General features: G+C 48.1%; 1 protein-coding gene across 1 annotated transcript in view; it reads right to left on the bottom strand.

Annotated features, from left to right (window-relative positions):
* Positions 1 to 20295, bottom strand: part of SHROOM3 (shroom family member 3) — a 162665-nt gene that overhangs the window by 33273 nt on the left and 109097 nt on the right. Inside the window, exon 3 of the mRNA XM_026090140.1 lies at positions 1134 to 1265. Within this exon, the coding sequence (XP_025945925.1) occupies positions 1134 to 1265 (132 nt within the window). The remainder of the gene's footprint in view (positions 1 to 1133; positions 1266 to 20295) is intronic.

The raw sequence follows: 20295 nt of genomic DNA, 5'->3' as shown, positions 1-20295 counted from the left end.
TGAAGAGCTGAGCCTTTTCCCTCTCCTTTTGCAGCCATCCCTGCTGCTGAGGGACAGCACCTGTAACTGCCTGCAGTGGCTAAAAGCTAGAGCAACTCCACCAAGGGCAGTGGGTTTACTTCAGAAGTTCACCCTTGCTGATTAGATCAGAACAGGACTTCACGTGTCCCGCATGCCCTTTTCTCAGCTGCTTGGCGATAGAGGTTGGGCCAGATTTCCTCTGGCTATCGGAAATCAAGGTAGCTTCTTGACTTCATGTAAGTCAAGGTCTGGCCTGAATGCAATTACGTCCATAAAAGTCACCGCTTAAGACTCCTTGGTGCAACTCCCAGAAGACTGAGACAGAAAAACCTACACAGTCATCCAGATTACCATCTGACTGATGTGAGATGCTCTTCTGATGCCAGCAAAAGCTTTGCCTGAGTAAACGCTGTAGGATTTGGCCCTGAACTGCACACATAGGAGAAGGAAATCAGGCTCTGCCACAACCCTGGTCAACCCAGTGCAACTCGGGAGCCAACTTCTGAAAGCATTTAAGCATTTAAAAACGCAGGCAGGCACTCAGCAGGATTGTCACGACTGCCAAACTCCCACTGGAACTCAGAATCAAAAGAAGCCATGCAGTTTTGGAAAGCCAAGCAGCTAAACTGGGGAAGCCACTCCAGGTTTACATGACTGCTGTGGAGATATTTTGGTCCCACATCACTGATGACAACCTTTACCACAGCTGACATAGTTTTTGAGGAGAAAGGACACCTCTTCCAGGACCCCTTCTCAGTGAGTCACCCTCACCTGCAGCCAGAGCAACAACTTGTTTACACACAGCCCTATGTAAACGCAATGACATCCAGCAAAGTTGAAGCTTGATTTCAGGCCCAAGAGGTCAGTTCCTTTCATTTCCCTGGCACCATGCCAGAGGCAAGCAAACCATGAGAAGGGGGAGTGTGAGGCTGTGAAATTGTCCCAAACCACTTCCACCTCCTGATGCCACAGGTGCTAGGGATTCACAGCGCTCCAGAACTGATAATGCTGCTGCCCTCGCAAGAGGGAAGTGGCATTTGCCAGCTGCTCTCCAAGAACAGCAGCCACAGGACACACAGTGCTGACGGAGACACAAATACACAAGTTCTCACCTGGTCTTCAGCCGAAACTTAACTCCTCCCAACCATGGGGCTTTGCTGGGCTGAAAGTCAGAGGTCACACAGTCTGGGCTGAGCGGGTTGGAAGACAGAAGGTCAGTGCATCCCTTTGCTGCGTATGTGTCCCTGTCAAAAGAAACAAAAGCCATGTCAACATCAACACACAAAACAGTCCTGTATGTTTAATGTTTTTAGTCCATGTTTAAAAAGCATTTTAAGAAATAATAAGGCAATATATAGACCCAGGAGACAAGGCAGGGGCATCAGTCTTGTATTTAAAATGAGTAAAGAAAATGTCACGGAAAGCCACTTGCGTCTCTCTTCTCTATCACTGCCCAAGCAGGCTAAAAGAGTGAGATTTTGCTCTCCTTTATACCTGGGCAGTGCTCAGCCCTTCAGAGTGCCCCTCATAACCATTTTAGAGGAGCCGCACAATACCACAGCCCTGATTTTCAGCATGCAGGAAAGAGATCAGCTGCAGCRTCCGTGACATAAAATTCATTACCCAAATCTGTATTCTGGGACTCAAAATCCCTCAGAGTTGAGTTCAGGGGCTGCACTGCAGGATGTGCCCTATCCCCACATAATCATCTTATGAGAGCTTAGAGAACACTCTGAACGGACGAGGGAAAAGCTGAGAGAAAGGCAAGGCTGTCTGCATCTCCAGATGCGAAACTGAGGCCTCAGAAGGGAAAGTGACTGATCCCAGTCAACTCGGGAGGCTGTGTTACAGCCGAGGGCTGACGTGCTCCCTTATTTCTGAGGCAAGGCTCTTGAACATAACGGGATCAGGAAACCTGTTCCCCGCGGGAGCCCTAAACCCAAAGAAACACGGTTCCCACCGCGTCAAGGCTGCAAGACAAAAGGAACGACTCATGCCACCGTGAAGCGAGTGACCTTACGCTGCCAGGCAACGCCTGTTCACACAGTGATAGCAAGAACAAGAAGTCTATTCCCCCCTTCACCGGTACTTCACAAAGTTAGCAAACAAGTATTTACCCTGCTTTATCACAGGCGTGAGGAAGTCACCCAGATGTCGTGTAACTATGGCTTCAGCTCCTTCCTTCCSGCAGGCACAGGAGAGCCTCAGACTATCCACTATTCTCCTTTGCTACCATTTTTAGCATCGAAACAGGGGACAGATTCGAAATCTCTGCTAGTTAAAGGAGCCCCCAGGCTGCACAAAAGCGGGTACGGAAGGACCSCTCCAGGCCTCTCAGCCCACAGCGGGCTGTGGTGCGAGGTGCGCTGCAATTGCCTCTTGTTGTGTGCTTAGCGGGCTGCAGGCTGAGCGCGCATGCCAGCRTCGGGGGCTTTGGATAGCTGAGATGGCTTGGATGCCATTCCGGTGAGAGGCTGGCYGTCTTTGTGTCCGGCTCAGTCCTCCCCCACGCTCCCTCCCCAAGCCCCCACGTGCCAGGCAGGAATGTTAAGCCTCACATTGTGGATGAGATATACCAGGGAAGCACAGCAGCACTTTCACCTAGATTAGGGAAATGGACTGGTCCGGAGCAGCCTTTTCACTCGCCCTGCTTATCTTCATCCAAATTTGACCCCAAATCCCCCCTTAGACGCCTTTTCTTTCCATACACCAAATCCCATTCTGCTTTGTCTCTGCCACCCCCTCTCCTCTCTGGGCAAACCTTGCTAGGTGCCACCTGGAGGGATTCTGACCCGGGTTCCCTGGATCTGTTGAACTCAAAGGAACGAGTCAGGGATTTGGACAGCAAGCCATCCCACGCTCACTACCTGCAGCTACAAAAATCACATGAAGCCGCTCACCAAACTAAAAAGATCCCCCTCCCTGCCCCAGCACCAGTCTCACTGTATAAGAAGCAGAACCTCCCTTCAGCCGCTCCTGTCAAGTGCCAACACCAGAAATGGCTCCAGTTCTCTTCTCTTACAAAGTTCATCATGAAAAATTTCTAATTTTTAGAGAAGCAGATTTCATTGCAAGACAGAGAAGAGATGGGAGAGCTGCTGCAGATAAAAGGAGACTTAGAAAGATTACACACACACAGTTGGCATATCCAAACATGTATACAGTTGTTTAAGTAAATTATGTTACTGCTGTAGTGTTCAGAGGACAAAGCTCCACAGTGTAAGGCATCGCGCCAAAACACAGCCGAGATGGTCCCAGCCCCAGAGAACTGTGCTCCTGCCCCTACAGCGCAGCTCGTGAGAGACTGCCGTGACAAGAGGCCCCCGGAAGCCCCCGGGAGCACTGAAGCACAGCTCCAATCAGCGGTGAGGCTGCTGCAGATCACGCTGAAGCCTAACGAGGGGTCCCACCGACAGTGTCGCGGCAGGATCCCGTTGCAGGGAAACAATTTCCGCAGAGGCACTTCTCTTACCTCCAGGGCAAATCCTGACCTCCCTGCTCAGGCTCCGCTTCCCCTGCAGGGAACTAAGATCCTGTTTAAGAGCAGGTAACTGGTGCAGTAGAAGGGTATTTTTTTCACGTTCATAGGAGATGGCTCGGGATCAGCACCGAGCTTTCCTAACACATCGACAGCAGTGCTCAGTCCTAACCTCCCTGTTCTTTCCCTAAGTGGCAGGCTTGGGCTCTCCCAGTCTACAGAATAGGTGCACTCCCACAGCGGAGGAAAGCTGCTCTCGTCTTCCCTCCAGTCAGCTGGCTCAGAAGTAACACGTACAATATTYAGGACTGGGAAATTACCCCTGTGCCAAATGCATCAAAAAGAACAATCAGCAGCCTGAGAAACTGATGCAAAGGAGTAAGCGCACATGGCTCCCTCATCACCGCAACCTAGTGATCTTGCAGCACTTAGGGTCTTTTTTTTGTTAAACAGCTTTTCAAACATCTTAAGAAAGCAAAAGGCAACACAGGCAAAATTCTGCCGTGAGCAGAGCTTTCTGAACATGTCATTTCCAAGCATTCCCGTACGGATCCACACTGATCCAAACTTCCCAGTCAGTGGCTGAAAGCAGCAGGAGGGTAAGCAGCTTGGGTGTTCCTCCTCCCACAGGGAAAAACCCTGCCTGCCAGCRTGCATAGCTTTGGGGTTTACCCCCAGAAACAAAGAAACGCTAATTAGTGCCTGCAGGGGCTCTAGGGCTGTTGTTTTGGGGTAAAAAGGAAACGCGAAGGAGTTTTTCTGAAGCTCTTCAAAAACTACAATGGCTGAGCTCCATGTGGAACGAAGGGGCTCAATAAAACCTCGAAAACTCGTAAGACGGTCTCTAATACCACCACTAACCGAGCCTGGCAGGGAACGCGCGAGACAAGGATGCTTCCGCCAGTAAAGCATGCACACCTTGGGAAGGGAACCCAGCAGGYGTTGGGCAGTGGCCACTGGCAGGCACTTTGCCTGAAGGAGACACGCCACCCAGGTGTGCCCCCAGGAGAGCTCTGCTGCCTGGACGAGGGGCCGGGACAACACCTCGGGCCCCCACCGCACAGGAGCCACAGAGCTGGAGAGGTCCCCCAACAACAGGGCCCAACAAGTCCAGCCTCTTCCCTCCACTCACGACTTGCCGCCTCACGCTCAGTCGAGTGACCTGACTGTTTATCCTGGAGGATTTTCTAAGCCATTCCTAAATTATTTTCAAAGACAGATCAGTCCAATAGTCAGGAGTGTAACAGCCTCTAAAAAGATATAATTTCTTCAGCTTTGAAAAGGAAACAGCCGCTCAGTGCGGAGCAGATGTCAGAGCCTACCTTATGTCTTGACTGTCACTACTCACACTTTTCCTTGAGCGCAATCTTCCTCCCCAACCCGGAGCTCTCCACAGCTCGGCACGGCATGCGCCGTTCTCTGCAGCTCCACTCAGCCCCCCTGGGCTCGACCTTAAGGTCAGGGCCGCGTTTTATTTAGGGATGTTGTGGGGTGCCTCACAGTTGCATAGCTAAAAAGTATCCCTGGCAAGGAGTGGCCTGCAGTTGTTCTTTTTGTTATCATATTATTTCTGAAGTTCAYAAACGGGAGACAGGAAACCTAGTGCAGTCTATTTAAAACTCTTTAGCCTCCCACCTGAAGCTGGCAGCTGCCTCTGAAATCCTTCCTTTTCTGCAAAGTTCTTGTTTAATTATGAAATGTTATTTATACTTCTTGCTGCTTCCACGGTGCCTCTGGTATTTAACGCCACACATGTTAACGGCTAGCCGTACAAAGGCACTCTGCTCAGCTTTTCCCACACCTGAAAATATGGCCTGTTTTTGTCTTGATGCTTGCTTGACCAACAGCGAAAGAATCCAGCACCACAGATTAAAGCCGTATTTTTAAGAGGAACCTACAGTCAGCTAAAGTCCAATACTAAGGGCCAGAGGAAGTAGCCTGGTCTTCAAAAGCTTCCACCGTTTCGCAGCTTCAGTCGCTTGTGCATCACGCACACAGCTCCGGCTTTAGGAGGAAGAAGCAGCATCTCTCAACGCACACTGCGGTGTCTCCTCTGCAATTCTTGTGCTGCCTCCTGCTTTTCTAAACAACACATCTGCCAAGGGTTTCCCTGTCTTTCACTACCCTCCTCAAAGCTCTCCAAGGAAGCACGCGTGGCCTTACTTTATATGACTCCTTAATCAACTCCCTCTAAGCCTTGTTCGTCTGCTGCTGTCACCTGAAGCCCCGTGTCCTTCCCCGGCCACCACTATCCCTACAAAACTCAGCTAACATTTTAGGGAGATCCTTTTGCTTCGGACCATAAATTACCCTGCCCCCCTCTGGCAGCCTTATCTGCCTCCTGTGCTGACCTCCCGTTACCTGCATACTTGAAACATTTCTACCCATTTATCTTAACCTTTTGGGCACTCTGCTCTTCTTTCTCACCTTTTTCTGTTTCCCTTATCGTTATTTATACTCTCCACATTCCATCCTGCTGTTTCTTATGTTTCTGATGTTTTACGTTTCTGCTTTGCACTGCTGTCTTAACGCGCTTAGCACCTCTCCAAGCCTCTTTGCCAGACGTCATACACCGGTCGGGCTATAACGCTTGCCCTCCTGCAAACGAGGGCATTTGCCATCTGCGCRCTCCTTGGCACTGCAGCCGTAAAGACCATTTTCCTAATTCAAGGCCTAGCCCATAGGTGTGGGACATGCGTCTGCCCATCACATCCCCCACCAGGAATGTCTGAAGCTGTTGACCAAAACAGGCAGGCTTCATAGAAGAATTAAACTCCACGTTTCATAAAAATAGTTACTGCAGTAAGGGAGGCAACATAAATCATTGCTCTCACTGAGGAAAAGGTGCAGTGTGAGCTCAGCCATCTGACTAAACCCCCAAAGAGGAGAAAGATTTTGCATAGGAGAGCCCCAGAAAAGCAGACTTCTGAGCTACTTCTGCTCAGAGCATTTGCTTTCTAGCGAACTTTCCTTACGTTTCTTCTATCTGGATTAACGTCCTGCACTCTGCTTTACTACTTACCTATCTGCAGTTCCCGGTATGAGTCTAGGATAGGGCTGAGATCACCTATTAACAGCACCTGGAACTATGTTAAATTGCTAAAGGTTTTTTTAATCTCTTCGTAATGGGTATTTTTCTAATGGTCCCACCTCCTGGAGTCACGATTACTTACTTTACAATAATGCCAGGTTTCCTGCCACTGTAAAAGAAGACCTAAGTCCTACAGGATCAAAACCGCAAATATTAAGAGGTTTAGTAGTTTTTAATGTCTCATTATTGCTAAGCCAAAGGTTATTCCTAGATGAGAGGATGGAGCTTAAGTTCTGTTTTTTAAATCATTTGGGATTGACCGGAGTGTTTATAACCAGTATCAGAATTAAAACCTTTTCTAGAGCATCTCAAATTGGAGCATCTCAAATTGGGATTAAAGACAGGAACTCCCCTTCCAAGTTCTACAGCACCCTTTAGGCATTTCCTAGTGTTTTTCCCTTTGTCTTAAACCAGAATCTAAGAGGCAACCCTCCTCCACCATCGAAACAGCAAACAGCACAGCACAAGCACAAAAATAAGGAGAAGCAGCAACAAAGCAGACCTCAGCTCTGACAACCCTGCAAGAAGGGAAACAAAAGGGTTAAGGCTCATGTTTTATCCTTATGGCACTGGAGTCCGCATTATGTAATGCCACAGGTCGCCTCGAGATCCCTGCGCAATCAGCCTAAGCTCGGCCGAGTGAGATAAGGACAGTTCGGCAACTTCACCTCTGGCTATCCTCAYCCTGCAGCCTGCAGGCAAGCGCTCATCAGCTGACGAGTTGCAATTAGGTCTCCTTGTGAATGGAAACGCTGCCTCCGGGACAACCCCTGTCTCTTGGCAAAGAGGAAGCCTTTCCGCCTCCTCTTTGCTGCTAAAAGGGGGGCTCCCCTGGGTGGTGCTGCAGGAGGGTTGAGAGACTGCGCTAATGCCGGGCACTGACCTTTCGCTCTGCAGTGKGCATGCTGCTTTGCAGGTCCTGATGCTCTGCCTGAGGGGAAAAGACCGGACAGCTTACGTATTTCTGATTTTGTTACCTCCTGTGGCTGGTCCAGAAATAGCCCATAATCCACCTATCTGTCACGCTTAGAGAATCTCCTTTAGCTGAAGTGGAAGCGCCCAGCGGGGCAGAGCACAAGGGCCCCAGTCCTCTCCTGGAGAGGGCACACGTAGGGCTTAGCCAGCAGCAGCAAGGGCTGCGCCGGTCCAGCAGCCTGTGCCCAGGGGACCTCGGAGTCAGACGCAGAGCTAGAGCCAGTGAGGGATACGCAGACAGAACGCTCTTGCATCAGAAAAACTCTCGTATGCTGAACTGAAACTTTTCCTCTGAGTCCGTGCAGTTTGCGCTATAGCTGGGAAATGACTTTCCAGGCCCTGAGGGAAATCTCTAATCTGACACTTAGGACACTCACCTACAGTGTGGAAGACCCAGGTTCAAGTCCATGGTCTATTCAGGCAGGTAAGGAGTTCAAGGCTGTTGCATGGACACCTCAAAATGCAACAGGTTCCGCGTATTAAAACCCTTCAACCTAATGCAGAGCAGGACAGGTTTTCAGATCTCAGTAAGGCTTACAGAGCACAGAAATCTTGGGACCGAATTAGGGATTTTTCCCAGAGTTCTGCAACAATACCTAAGTCTTAAGTAGAAACAGTAACTTCCACATCTTGGATTTAGATGGGGACAGTGGAGTTCAGGAAAAAACAAACAACCCCAAACCATTCAGAGGGCTGCTGGCACTCTGTTCAGAGAGGAGAGAGACAGATGAAAGCAAATTCCAGGAATCAGGAATATTTACTACACATTTTTGTATCCATCACAGGCACATCTGTGCCCACATCTGTTAAAAGAGGATTATTAGAGCTGATCTTCATGCCATAAGCCAAACACCAAAAGGGAAAAAAATTTTCCAGGAACAGTGCAGACCAGAGACAGAACATGCGCTTTTCTAAATGCACAGACCACTGCTGAAGACAACCTAAAGGGCAAAGAGATCACTGAGCTCTCTTGGGATGGGAATTTTTAGATTAACACATCTCCAGTTCAAGCATACACCACATTCAATCTACTGGCTCCTAACTGGTCATGCTGAGCACACGGTATTTCAGGGCAAGGAAAAACAGAGGCAGACAGGTCACCTGAGATGAATTCAGACTTGTAGTTTTCCTTCTAGGAAGGGCTCTTAAGTAACTCTGAACTACTCTTTTGTGAACAGTAACCCTACAAATCAACAGCAGAGGATAAGCGCTGACCTTCAGGTCCACAAGGGAAAAATCTGGAGAATGGAGCCTGGATTTTGACTACGCAATACCATCTAGTCCTACTTGTCCAGTGTTTTTTTTGGCTTTCTCTTTTCTCTAAGATTGGATGGGTTTTATTTGACCTGACCTCAATCCCACAGTCAGGCCACACTGTGTTTGCACAGGCCCACACAAACACACACAAAAAAGCCRCTTCTCCACTGTACCTGTTTGCAAGCACAGCACTGAATGGAGTATTCGCATTCATTTGGGTTCCTCACTTAATTTGGTATTGGCCAAGGAATCTTTGAGAAAATGAACTCCCTCTTTGTCTGTGAGAGAGACCTAATCCTCGTTTTGCCCTGGAGGATTACGGGGTACTTAGAAAGGCACTCACATGCACATTTTTGGTCCATGCCAGTTGCATTTGGGTCCACAATATGCAGCGTTCATTTTGGTCTTTGGGTTAGATAATAGGCATTCCACTGCACCCAGACCTCGACCCCGGCGATTGCCACCCTTTTAGAGGCACCCTAAATYGCCGCTTTCTCTTCCCCTGCTTTGCATTAGTAGTTCTGCTTCAGACAGCGCGTGTGAATTGAGCGTGCAGCCCGGCAGCTGGGCACGCCGCCCTGAAAGCTCAAGTCTTTTCTTGTGCTGCAGGGCTGGCTGTCGGAGCRCACGGTTCCCTACGTGGCTCTGCCAAAAAGACCTGAACCCTAGCTGGAAGGAATAACCTGGAGGGCTGAGGAATTTGTTTTTATCCCTAGTCAATTCCTGGCTTTTTATAATACAGGTTTACAGTTATACTCAATTATAGCGTACTATTTGTGTCACAGTACCACCCAGAGAGCCTGCTCAGGCACGGGAGCCTGCCATGCCTGRGGCTGTACACACCACCATGCAACAAAATCACATGCCTTCCTCCCCAAGAGCTTGCAGTTAAAATAACCCTGACAGTTCAATATTAAGATTCATGTTTCTGCATTCTGATCTGCTCACGTTTAAATTCTAAAATCTCCCAGTCTCCATCTGAACCAAACTTCACAATAATGCCACCACCGCAGGTAGGTTACAGGGGCCATTCACTAGCGACCTGCACTGGATTCACACTGTTGATCTAGAGGAAAATCCCTCCTGGACACCAGATCCTGCAAATATTCGAACACGTTTGTCCYCCACTGTAAGCCCACTAACAGGTGCACTAATGCCAGGGGAACGACCTGACAGTTGAAGATAAACTGGGGCCTGAGAGCACGCCTGCACGACACCGCAGTGGCAGAGGGTGCCCCAGTACGGCCCCATATTGCTATCTGGCACTAGCAAACGCCCAGCACCAACTCTGCGCAGAGCCAGGCTTCCACTGCTGTGGCTTGCTGCGCTCACGCTGGGTTCATCGCTGGCCATGACTTTGCTCTACCAGTCCGGATACAGAGCCYTCTGCCCTTACAGTTTACTGGTGTTCCCACGCCGCTGAAGTGCACTTTATGCGGCTCTGACCCCAATCTTTCTAGGATCACGGCTTAATTCTGCAACGTAGCAATTTGGGATATAGCTCAGTGGAAGTACAGTGCCCTGGCTTGAAGCTGGTGCAAATCAGTACTGACTCAAGCCGCACTCTGCCAGTTCAGGGGAGACCTCACCTTTTCCGGAGGTGAGACCTGAGTGCACCAGGCAAGAGAGGTCGCTCCTGTCATGGCCTGTCAAATGGTATCACGATGGCAACCACAAAAGGTGAGCGCAATGTGCCCTGCACCCAGACTCCAAAGTGAAATCCCTTCCTGCACCTCGCACTCATGGGTTTTAACCACTTTAGAAAACAGGTCCATCCATTTACTGTGTYAAAAAAAGAAGAAGTAAAAATACCAAGAGCTGACATTTTTGCTCTCTTCTACCCMCAATATTCACACAAGCATCCACAAACTTGCTCTTGACCACTCCAAACGACTCAGAGATTTTTGGGGACAGCAAGTCATGTTAGCCTTTGGGGAAGCTGTGGGATTCGCCTGGGGAATCAGAGCTTCGCCCCTGTTCATGGGCTGCTCAGGACCAAGAAGCAATTAGGAACAACCCCGYGAACCTGGCCATAAAAATTGGGATCAACTCCCTCTGAGGTGYAGAAGTGCTTAGATCGGTTAGCCAGAAGTGAAGCCAGAAGCCTCAAGTGAAAATGATATACCAGCCCTTTATATACCATGATTACAGCACACAGATAAAACAATAAAGTTATCTGTACGTGATCTGGGACATTCTGATGCTGAATCGTGCTGATCAAAGGTCATTCAATATAAATTGTAACACTTAGCTTTTCTTACATAACACGAAACAAAGCACAACTGGCTGTAAAGAAAAAAAAATGTCAACTCATACAAAAAAAGACAACCATGAGAAGGAAACAAAAGTCACACTCAGGTACAGTAAGAAGCCATTTCCACTTTAGGATCAGTTACAAAAGTCAACCAGCTCCATGGGAAAACACCATAAGAGCTGGGTCCAAGTGCTGAAGATACTCTGTTAGGTTTACAGAGAGAGATTCAAGAACCGGAAAATAATTTTCCAGAATTCCTACTAGAGAGGGGTCTGAATGCCGGACAGGATGTGTCCCACCGGGGGTCTGGTGACAGGGTGCAGAGCCTGGGTCTGAAAGGCAAGACTAGCCCTCACCGGGAACCTTTTCGCACAGCGCACGGGAGCTGGGGCCAGATGTAGCTGTGCTGGAGGAAGGCTCGATCTGCTGGTGCAGTGGTTTGCGTGAGCATTTCCTAATATGTTAAAGGCAAAACAAACTAGGTCAGTTGAGACCAACAATTTAAACGGTTTAAAGCAAAAGATTAGGGAGTGCTTACTTGAATTGCTCCACTGGCAGATGGATGAGATCTCTGGCACTGATGAGCAAGCGAGGGCATTAAACTCTTCTGCCAGCACAGCTGGATCTCTCTTCCTGGCTTGCATACACATTGCATGGTGAGTGCTTTAAGGAAACCTAGCCTTAAATTTTACACTGGCAGCTCTCCCTTGAAAATATGGATGTTACTGAAGCGCTAGAATGGCAGCTGAGCTGGGTTTTTTTGAAAATTTCATCCCAGTGCTTGGTAGGGAACATGTGACAGCCTGGGCATCTCTTCAGCGTGGACAGATGAAAACCTCATATTCACATTTGCCACAAGGTGCGGTGGATGTTCAGAATCAAGAACTGACTCAGGTCTGCAGGTGAATTTTCTCTCTGCACTCTAACCTGGCTACATCTTTGCAGTGCTTCCTGTTATGCCAGATTTTAATTGCAATAACTTGAGGGGTGGAGTGCATTTTACAGGGCTAAATCACCTTCACAGGTGTAACAACTTAAGAGCACCTCCTCTCAGGCAATGCCTAATCCCTATGATAAGAGCTATTTCTCCATCATACTCACGCAGGTTTCCTGGACCAACTCCTGAGTCCCTTACTCAACACAGCATCCATTTATTTCCTCAGGATTTCAGCAGATTTGCTCAAGTGAGAAATGAGGGAAAAACTGAGTAAGGAGCTAAGGATTTGGTCAGCTGCTTTACAAAATGCAGAATCTCTCCAGGACCTACAAGAATACTGACCACCTAGGCTAGAAACAGGCAGGAATTGCTCCGTGATCCCCTTTTGGAGAGCAACTGCGACTTGCTTACACCTTCCTTTGTGTGGCGCAGAGTGCTGAGCTTTTCCTCATTTACTACAGGGGAGCTATTATTCCCTCCATTCCCTCTGGGCTGCTGCTGGCATGGCTGGGCACCGTGGAGAGTCTAACTTGGGTAACCCAGCAGGTGTCGAAAAAGGAGCAGAAAGGGAAAGCCGGCCGCCTGGCACACCTTTTAGTGTTTGCAACATCTGAACTCCAGAAGGAACGGCACGCTGTGCTCTCATTTGTTTAAAATGTATTTCACAGCAACTCACATACCATAAAAGACTTCTAAAAAGCCTCCCAGCAGCATTTGGCACAGAGTTCAGAGACCTGCAGCCCTCTGGTACCGTAGTACAGAAAAGCAAAGAGAATAACAATGATTATTATAGATCACAGTAATGTTGCTTAGTTTTCCATCCATTCCTGAGGCAAGAAATGCTGTTGTTGGTGCATCATATCTCCTCCACAGTATGTTAACTGGATGGGTCCAGTGGAAAACCAATGTACTGGCCCAGGGAGGGCACAAATTAGCCTGGCAGAAACAGAAAGGACTGAGCTTTTCAGGTACATACCGTTCCCTGAGGGTGGTATAAGCACAGAGGAAACTAAAGCCGAGCATCCTGTTGAATACAGCAGAGCTGGAATCCAGCTGATCATCTCCTTGCATTTTTATTTTTAAAAAGCACACTGAGTTTGCTGCGGTTACTGTCCTCCTGCATCACTGATACCACAGCTTTTCTATACCTTCTGCCATAAACCCAGCTATAAATCAACGTGGGCAGTGAAGCCCATAGAAGTGAAGCCATTTGAGTTACAATGGTGTGCCAAAGCTAAGGATCTCACCTCTGAGCATTTTGCGATTCTCTATGACTTTTTATCGTAGTGTCTAAGACAAAATACAGAAATGCTGGCTGCTAAGCTCAAAAAAAAAAATCACCCAAAAAACAAAAAACAAACAACCCCCCCCCCCMAAAAAAACCACCCCCCACATCTTGGGGCATTCCCCAATCAATTTTTCACTCAAATTATTTTTACCATCTGCCATTCCTGCACAGATGAGAGCTATCTGACAACAGTCTGCCATGGGATGAAGTCTGCAGCTGTGATCGGATACGGCGGATGAGAGAGGAGCCCCCGGCCTCTCCTGCCCGGCACGCTCCCGCAACGCACCCCAGAGGAGGAGAAGGCCTACCCGACGTCACTTGCGTCCAGCACCTGCAGCTCGCCAAACAAAGGAAAGGACCTGTCACCTGCCCTTAGCCCGCAAAGGGGGCTCAGGTGYGCGGCAGCGGGGGCTGGCCACGCCGGGCCGGCTCCCAGCACCGTGGGAAGGCAGCCCGCCGCCCCAGCTCGYGCTGCTGCTGCCGGCAGCCAGGGGCACGCTTGGGGGACTCGCACAAAGCAGCTAATTTTAAAAGAGGAAGCAGGAGGGAGGCGAAGAATAGGGAGGACCCTAAGCGACAATAAAGGAATTATTCCCGTTTCAACAGGCTGGGGAAGCATTGTAGCTGCGGAAAGGACAAGTGGGCTCAAGTCTCCTGATTAGCACCAAACAGAGATGGACGAGGAACCAATGCAGCAGCCACAAAAACTTTCACAGTTGCCAGCAGCCAGACCTCAGCCCCAGGAAGGGACGGGTGCTCCGGGATACTGCCCTACTTCACAAAGCACAGTTAACTCAAGGGTTAGCTTGGCTGTCTCTGCGTTATGAAGTCTTATACCATCTACATATAGAAACAGGATTAGTAATATTATGACTGATGCACATACAATGCAATTTCATGCTAAGAGTAAAAATGCCACAAGCATTTTTCTTTTAATCACAGGACTGGGAAATGTAGGTATTTCAGATTATTTAGGACTAGCTCAATTGTTATGCAGCATAAAGAGACCTCTAAATTCCTCCTGCCAGCAAAATACTTCAAGTATCTTTACTGTACACAGCCCTGTGTGTGAGAGTGCTTCCGTGTGCACTGCAAACTGGAAAATTCTTCCTCATCATCTTGCCTCTCATGTTTTGGTTTCAGTGATCTTGACTCCAGACTCAGGTCATTCCTTGGGCACAAAGCAAGATTTGAAGCAGGGACTATGGATGCTCTACAGCATGCGCTGCAGTACTGAATTACCATCTCTGGAAGCTGCAGGTAAGCTCAAGGACCTTACGTGGATGAGTCACCAAAGGAGGGCACAGATCACGGTCTTCCCCAGTGATGTTGCCCTTGAGAAACAACAGGGCAAATTACCTCAAGGAACGGCTAGAAGAAATTACACTACAGACCAGCATGATGCTTTGACAGTGGAGGGAAAAAAATTCAAGATATAGTAGAAACCTCCAGCCATCTGGTGTTTTGTGAGTAAAATTCAAAAGGCGACTGAAATCAACTCTGCGTATGCTGAAATTATTTTTGCCACTGACTTCCATGTATGGGAAAGGAAACATTTCTTCAACATGCATAATACTAGAAGCGCTGGGAACCCTTTTTAAGAGTACAAGAGCCTCTTTAGACCATGGCAACRTCCCCATCCATGCACATTAAGCACAGCTGGTTACTGGCTTTTAATGGGAGTCTCAAGTCTCAAGTTCACAAGTCTCTTAAAACACATTTAAAAAACTTAAAGCACTTTTCCTCAAAGCATCTCCCAATCACATTAAGAAAGTGCTGGGGAGACTGATCACGCAGGCCAGTACCAATTCGCAGATTGACTTGAGGTCTTTAGGCTAGAGACCCCTGTCTGATGCACCCTTCCACAGTCAAACAAGAGGAAGCCGTTTACAAGCTAGTTAACAAAAGACGACTCCCATCAAAATTGCTATTCCACAAAGTGAACATCAGCACCCTCTCAAAGGAAGCCATATCCTTGTTATGGACATTCAGTGATCTGCAGTCATAGTCTAGCTGGGACTAACAAATCTAACCCTCGTTTAAAAAAAAAAAATCCCTCCAAAATTAAGTCTTGGTGAAGCTGGTCCCAAACACAGATTTTCATTTGAGTCAGAAGTGCCAAACTCGCAGAACAGCAAAAACAAATCCTTATTAAGGCAGCCATCAGTGTCAATATTTGTTCCTCACAACTCAGGGACAAGTAGCCTAATAAATGGTGTCACACAGAGCCYGGTGAGATGGAAGAGCTACAGGACAGGCTTGGGGAAAAGGCACGACACATTAATCAGCACCACCCCGGCATAACCCTTGACAGAAACAAGGTAGTAAACTCATTAGCCACTTAGAAACTAAGCTCCTTTTGTACTTCGTACAGTGATAGCCCAACAGTTCCAGCCTGAAGGTTTGCCATCCTTCACAGCAAAGCTACCGGGCCCCATAAAATCTTTTCCTTTCAATCTACCTCTCAACACCATCGTCTCTGTGGTCCAGAGATCCAGATACACTTTGTTGGCTTAACTGCTCTCTTCCATGACGCACGACAGTACTATACAGAGATCTGGATCCCAGCGTCCCTAGACCAAAGACATCTACACAAGAAGACAGACAAATAAGACCAGGGTTTCATGAGGCAAACTCCTTGGCCACAAGAGCCACTTTAAATATTGTGGCTTCTCCTTCTCTCTATGGATGATTCCTGCCCTGGGTGGTGGTATATGCCTTCTCCTCGMGTGTGCTACCACCGCCACACGTGCAGCCACACTGCGACCAGAGAAGGGAACCAGCCCAGAACAAATTAACCCAGATGACTTGGCTGAAGACACCTGTGTCAGAGCCAGCTTTCCAAGATACCTTGACCACAAAAAGGAGTTCAAGTTGGGTGAAATACAGTGTCTGGGCCAGATCTTTCAACCAATGTATCTCAGTAAAGCTATTTGGATTTATATTTGCCCCTCACTTGAGCACCACAAGAGGTAGAGGCAAGATTTTGTTTTTCTTTATATGCTCGCTGCTAGGCCTTGTTTTACCCATGTGTTTTCTTCTTTCTCTTTAATGCTTGCTACCATATTCCTCGTCCTTCGCATCCGGGATCTAATAATCTGTCTGAAACAGCCAGGATGAATATATGCCCAATATATGTTAATATATATTAACAGACCGGAATACAAATGTTGGGAAATCCACTCACGAAAAATTTGTGAGCTGTCTAACCATGTGGTTCTGTTCTCCCTGCCTAGATAGCATAACACAATACCAAGACAAACACACTCTAGGCTTGATCTTTTTCATCAGGACTATAGCATAGCTTTTAGAGCAACGACTTACAACACAGACTTGTTCGTATCTATCCATAGAAACATAAGCTGTCATAGCACTCTTCGGACACAGCCATGTTGCACATGGGGCCCTGTCCCCCTTATAACTGTATTGCGYGTTAGCCATCAGTATCACTGTGTACTTTACTTAAATTAGTCTGAAATGGAGTCTGTCTCCAGCCTGGAGCCTGTTTGTAACTGCAAAGGAATCTGTGCCCTCTGTAACACACCAGACAGGATCAGGTCACTGCTGGAGAGCACTTGGCCTGGCTATTTTTATTGTCTGGCTGAATACTCTTCTTCGACACTCTCTTTAAGTTGCTCAAAGAATAGTAAAGATTAGTTTTGTTTTGTTTTTTTTAAACAGATACACTGATAATCCATAGAAATTGCATCCCTCTATCTTTCAGACATTCTCAAATCTTTCCCCTTGTCGCCAGGATGCTGAAGGCATTCTGAAGTCACAACATGATGAAATCTAATCAGGGTGAAGTGGGCTGCTTTCATTTTCATCAGATTCCTCTTTCGACAACATAAATTTACCTTTCTGATCCTTCCCCTTCCACCAGAACTGAGCCACAGCCTCCCAATGCAGCAGTTACTGCTACAGCAAAAAGCCCCTTCTCTTACCAGCRAAAACAACCGATGATCGAAATTCTTAATGCTTCTTTAAACCTAAAGGATTGCGCCACCAGATAAGCACCAGTGCAACTAGAATATAAAGGATTAGAGAAGTTGCTCTCATTTGAATACAGACAAACATGCATCACATCATGGTTAACCAAGCTTTTCCTCAAGTTCAACTTGGTAACAATCCCCCTAAATCACTGCTTTCAAACATACAGAATCTCTTCTCATGCGYCTGTTCTTTCCAGTTGGCTATCACAAAGTTTTAGGTATCTATATTATCTTGCAACTTTGGGTCCTTTGTATAGAACAATCCCAACCTACAGCTCTGTGGATGCTCTCAAAGAGGATGGCAGAAAAAGCAGGACTCTGCGAAACCCCGCTTTTGGAGTGGAGTCAGGCCTTGTCTAAAAYCGGTACAAGAACGAGGGAAACACTGACATTGTCTCTCCCCTGGTTTACAGAAGTTTAGCTGAGCTCTACGTATTGTTAATTGAGGGCAGGACGCTTTATCCCCACTGTGCAGCTTGCTTATACGCCCGGCGATATAAAGGTAGTCTTTGTCTGGTGAGACGCAAGGCTCCAACTGCACTGTTACAGGAATCCAGAACAGAAATAAGCTTCCACTTGGGGACATTCATGAATAAGCATTTGTAACAGGCAATTAATACTTATTTCAGATGTCTGGCCTGTCACGGATTTGGGGCCAAGTCTGTAGCCAGCAGAAACTGGCCTCGTTCCATTTCCATGCTGATAACTGATTTCCTTCCTAGAGCTTAAAGCATCTGATATGCTGATATTACACACAGTGAGGCTGCCGTGGGTCTGATCCTGCAGACCATAAGCCTGTCTCTACTCCCACATCTATTAATTAAAGTCAGCCAGCCTCCCACCGTGAGCACCAAGGACTGATCACACCGGTTCTACTGAAACCTATTTCAAGGCCCGAGTCAGTCTACCTCCAGGCTTAAAATCAAGCATGTTCAGCCTTCGCCCTTTCTCCCACACCCTTTACTCAGTTCCCAAAACAGAGATACCACCATCCTCAGCAGGATGTCCAAAGGCCAGACGCTCAGCCACGGTTACCAAATACCCGACATAGCCAGGACCGACTCTTTGTACTGCATGGGGAATAAACAAGTGCTAGTCAAGCAAAAAATGCTGGAGGAAATAAAACAGGGCAAGGAAATAGTGGCATTTTAAAAAATGCCATTTGACGCCATATCCTGCTTATTTATCTATTTATATTATCACTGAGGTGAGGAACCCCAGGAATGGACCAGGCCCCACAGTGCCCCATGCTCTGCCAACACAGAGGTGAAAGATGACTGCTGACCTCGAGGGCTGACCGCCGAAGTGGAGTCCTCCCTGACTAAACAGACACAGGAGGGATGTTTTCCTCGCCGTYGTTGTTCACCTCACACACTTCTCGAGTCCATCCACTCACAGATGCTGACAGCATCCTTCYGCAAGGACTCCAGCCTTCCTCCCGCTGCTGCCAAGAGCCGGGCCACTATGCAAAGGGAGAAGGGCTCTAAATCACAGCACTTTCTTCTGATCAAAAATCCAAGGCTGGTTTGTTTGCGACCGGCTGAATACTGGGACATTTGGTGGAGGCTTTTGGCTGCCACAGCATTGCAGCTTGCCCTGTCATCCAGAGGCAGGACTCCCACCTGCTGCCTTAGCAGCCCTCTTTGCAGAGCTATGCCAAGGAAGCCAGAGCTGAATTTACTGCAGACTTAGTTGTTGGCTTCTTAGAATGTTTTATATCTAAACTTGTGGCATGCTGGTCTCTGGAAGAAGAGCCTCTGCAAATATTAAACTGACAGCTTGAATTTCCCCATAAAAATCATAGTAATCTGCATTTCAATCACATTGAAATTCCCGCTTTCCCATAACCCCCCCAGATACTAAATGCCATTCAATATGGGCCAACAATCTCTCAATCCTCTAAACTCTCGTGTTATGGATCCRCAGGAACACACCTCTGCTTCCCTGGCATAGGCTGCCCTGGACTTCACCTTTCTTAGCCAACGGAGGTTTAGGGCAATGACTTTTCCTCAACATTGCTCCTGCTGAAATCAGTGAAAATCGGGTGCAGAACGTGAGTCAGGCCTTCACTGCTGATAAAATATACAAGGCTGGGAAGACTCACCCAAACACTTTCTTGGCAAAACAAGGAGACTGGAGAGCAGGTAAGTGAGCTGCCTGGGACTGCTGACTCCTTTCCAAGAGCAGGAAACAGACTGGAGAAAAAAGCAGCTGGAGGAGACAGGACAGGACACAGAGTGGCCATAGGACAGATTCGCGACCAACTAGAGAGCAAAGGTAACAGCAGACAGGCGTGAAGGTGGTGGCAACGAGCCCAGAAGTGGCATGCAGTGCTGGGAACACGTGTGTGAGAAGGTGTCCACAGCTTAGAGGCTCCCGTGGGCGAAAGGCTGGGCCCGCAGGTTCGGGTGAGCGCACAGTCGAGGTCTGGAGCAAAATGCACTTGCTCAAATGGGTGCTRCTGGTGTGACTGTGCAGGCAGGGAGCACTGAGCTGACAGGAAATTTAATGCAGGGTGTAGGCAGGAGAACACACAGAGATGTCTTTTAAAAAGGCATTATGACAGTGAATGAGCAAAAGGGACCTTTGACCTTCCGGGCCGGAGAAGCAGAAGAGATCGCAGAGATATAATGCGGAGATAGGAAGACGGGATTTAAGCAGAAGGTGGGAACAAGGAGGGGAAGAAAGAACAAAGATACAACTTCATTCGCAGCATGAAAGAAAAGCTGGAGCAAAGCTACACGGGCAAAACAAGGTCTGTGGGTCGCATTCCTCAAATCTGCATAGGAGGAGGTTGGCTGCTAACGTTACACTCAAATATATTTCTGTTCTGAGCCATTCTCGGAGTCCGCAAGTGCAACGCGGTCGGAAAGTTTCTCAGCTTACATCCCTGCCTCTCACCGCCAGGTGCCCGCCGCCTCGGGAGGGGTCTCCCTCAGCAGAGAGCGGCCCGGCGGCGCCCTTAACGCCCCCTCGCAGCCGCCCGGCACCCGGACGAGACC

The sequence above is a fragment of the Apteryx rowi genome, unplaced genomic scaffold (assembly GCF_003343035.1).
Source record: "Apteryx rowi isolate R43461 unplaced genomic scaffold, aptRow1 scaffold_85, whole genome shotgun sequence".
Taxonomy (NCBI): domain Eukaryota; kingdom Metazoa; phylum Chordata; class Aves; order Apterygiformes; family Apterygidae; genus Apteryx; species Apteryx rowi.
Note: the sequence above shows the minus strand (reverse complement) of the source record. Positions and strands in the feature narration are given on the sequence as shown.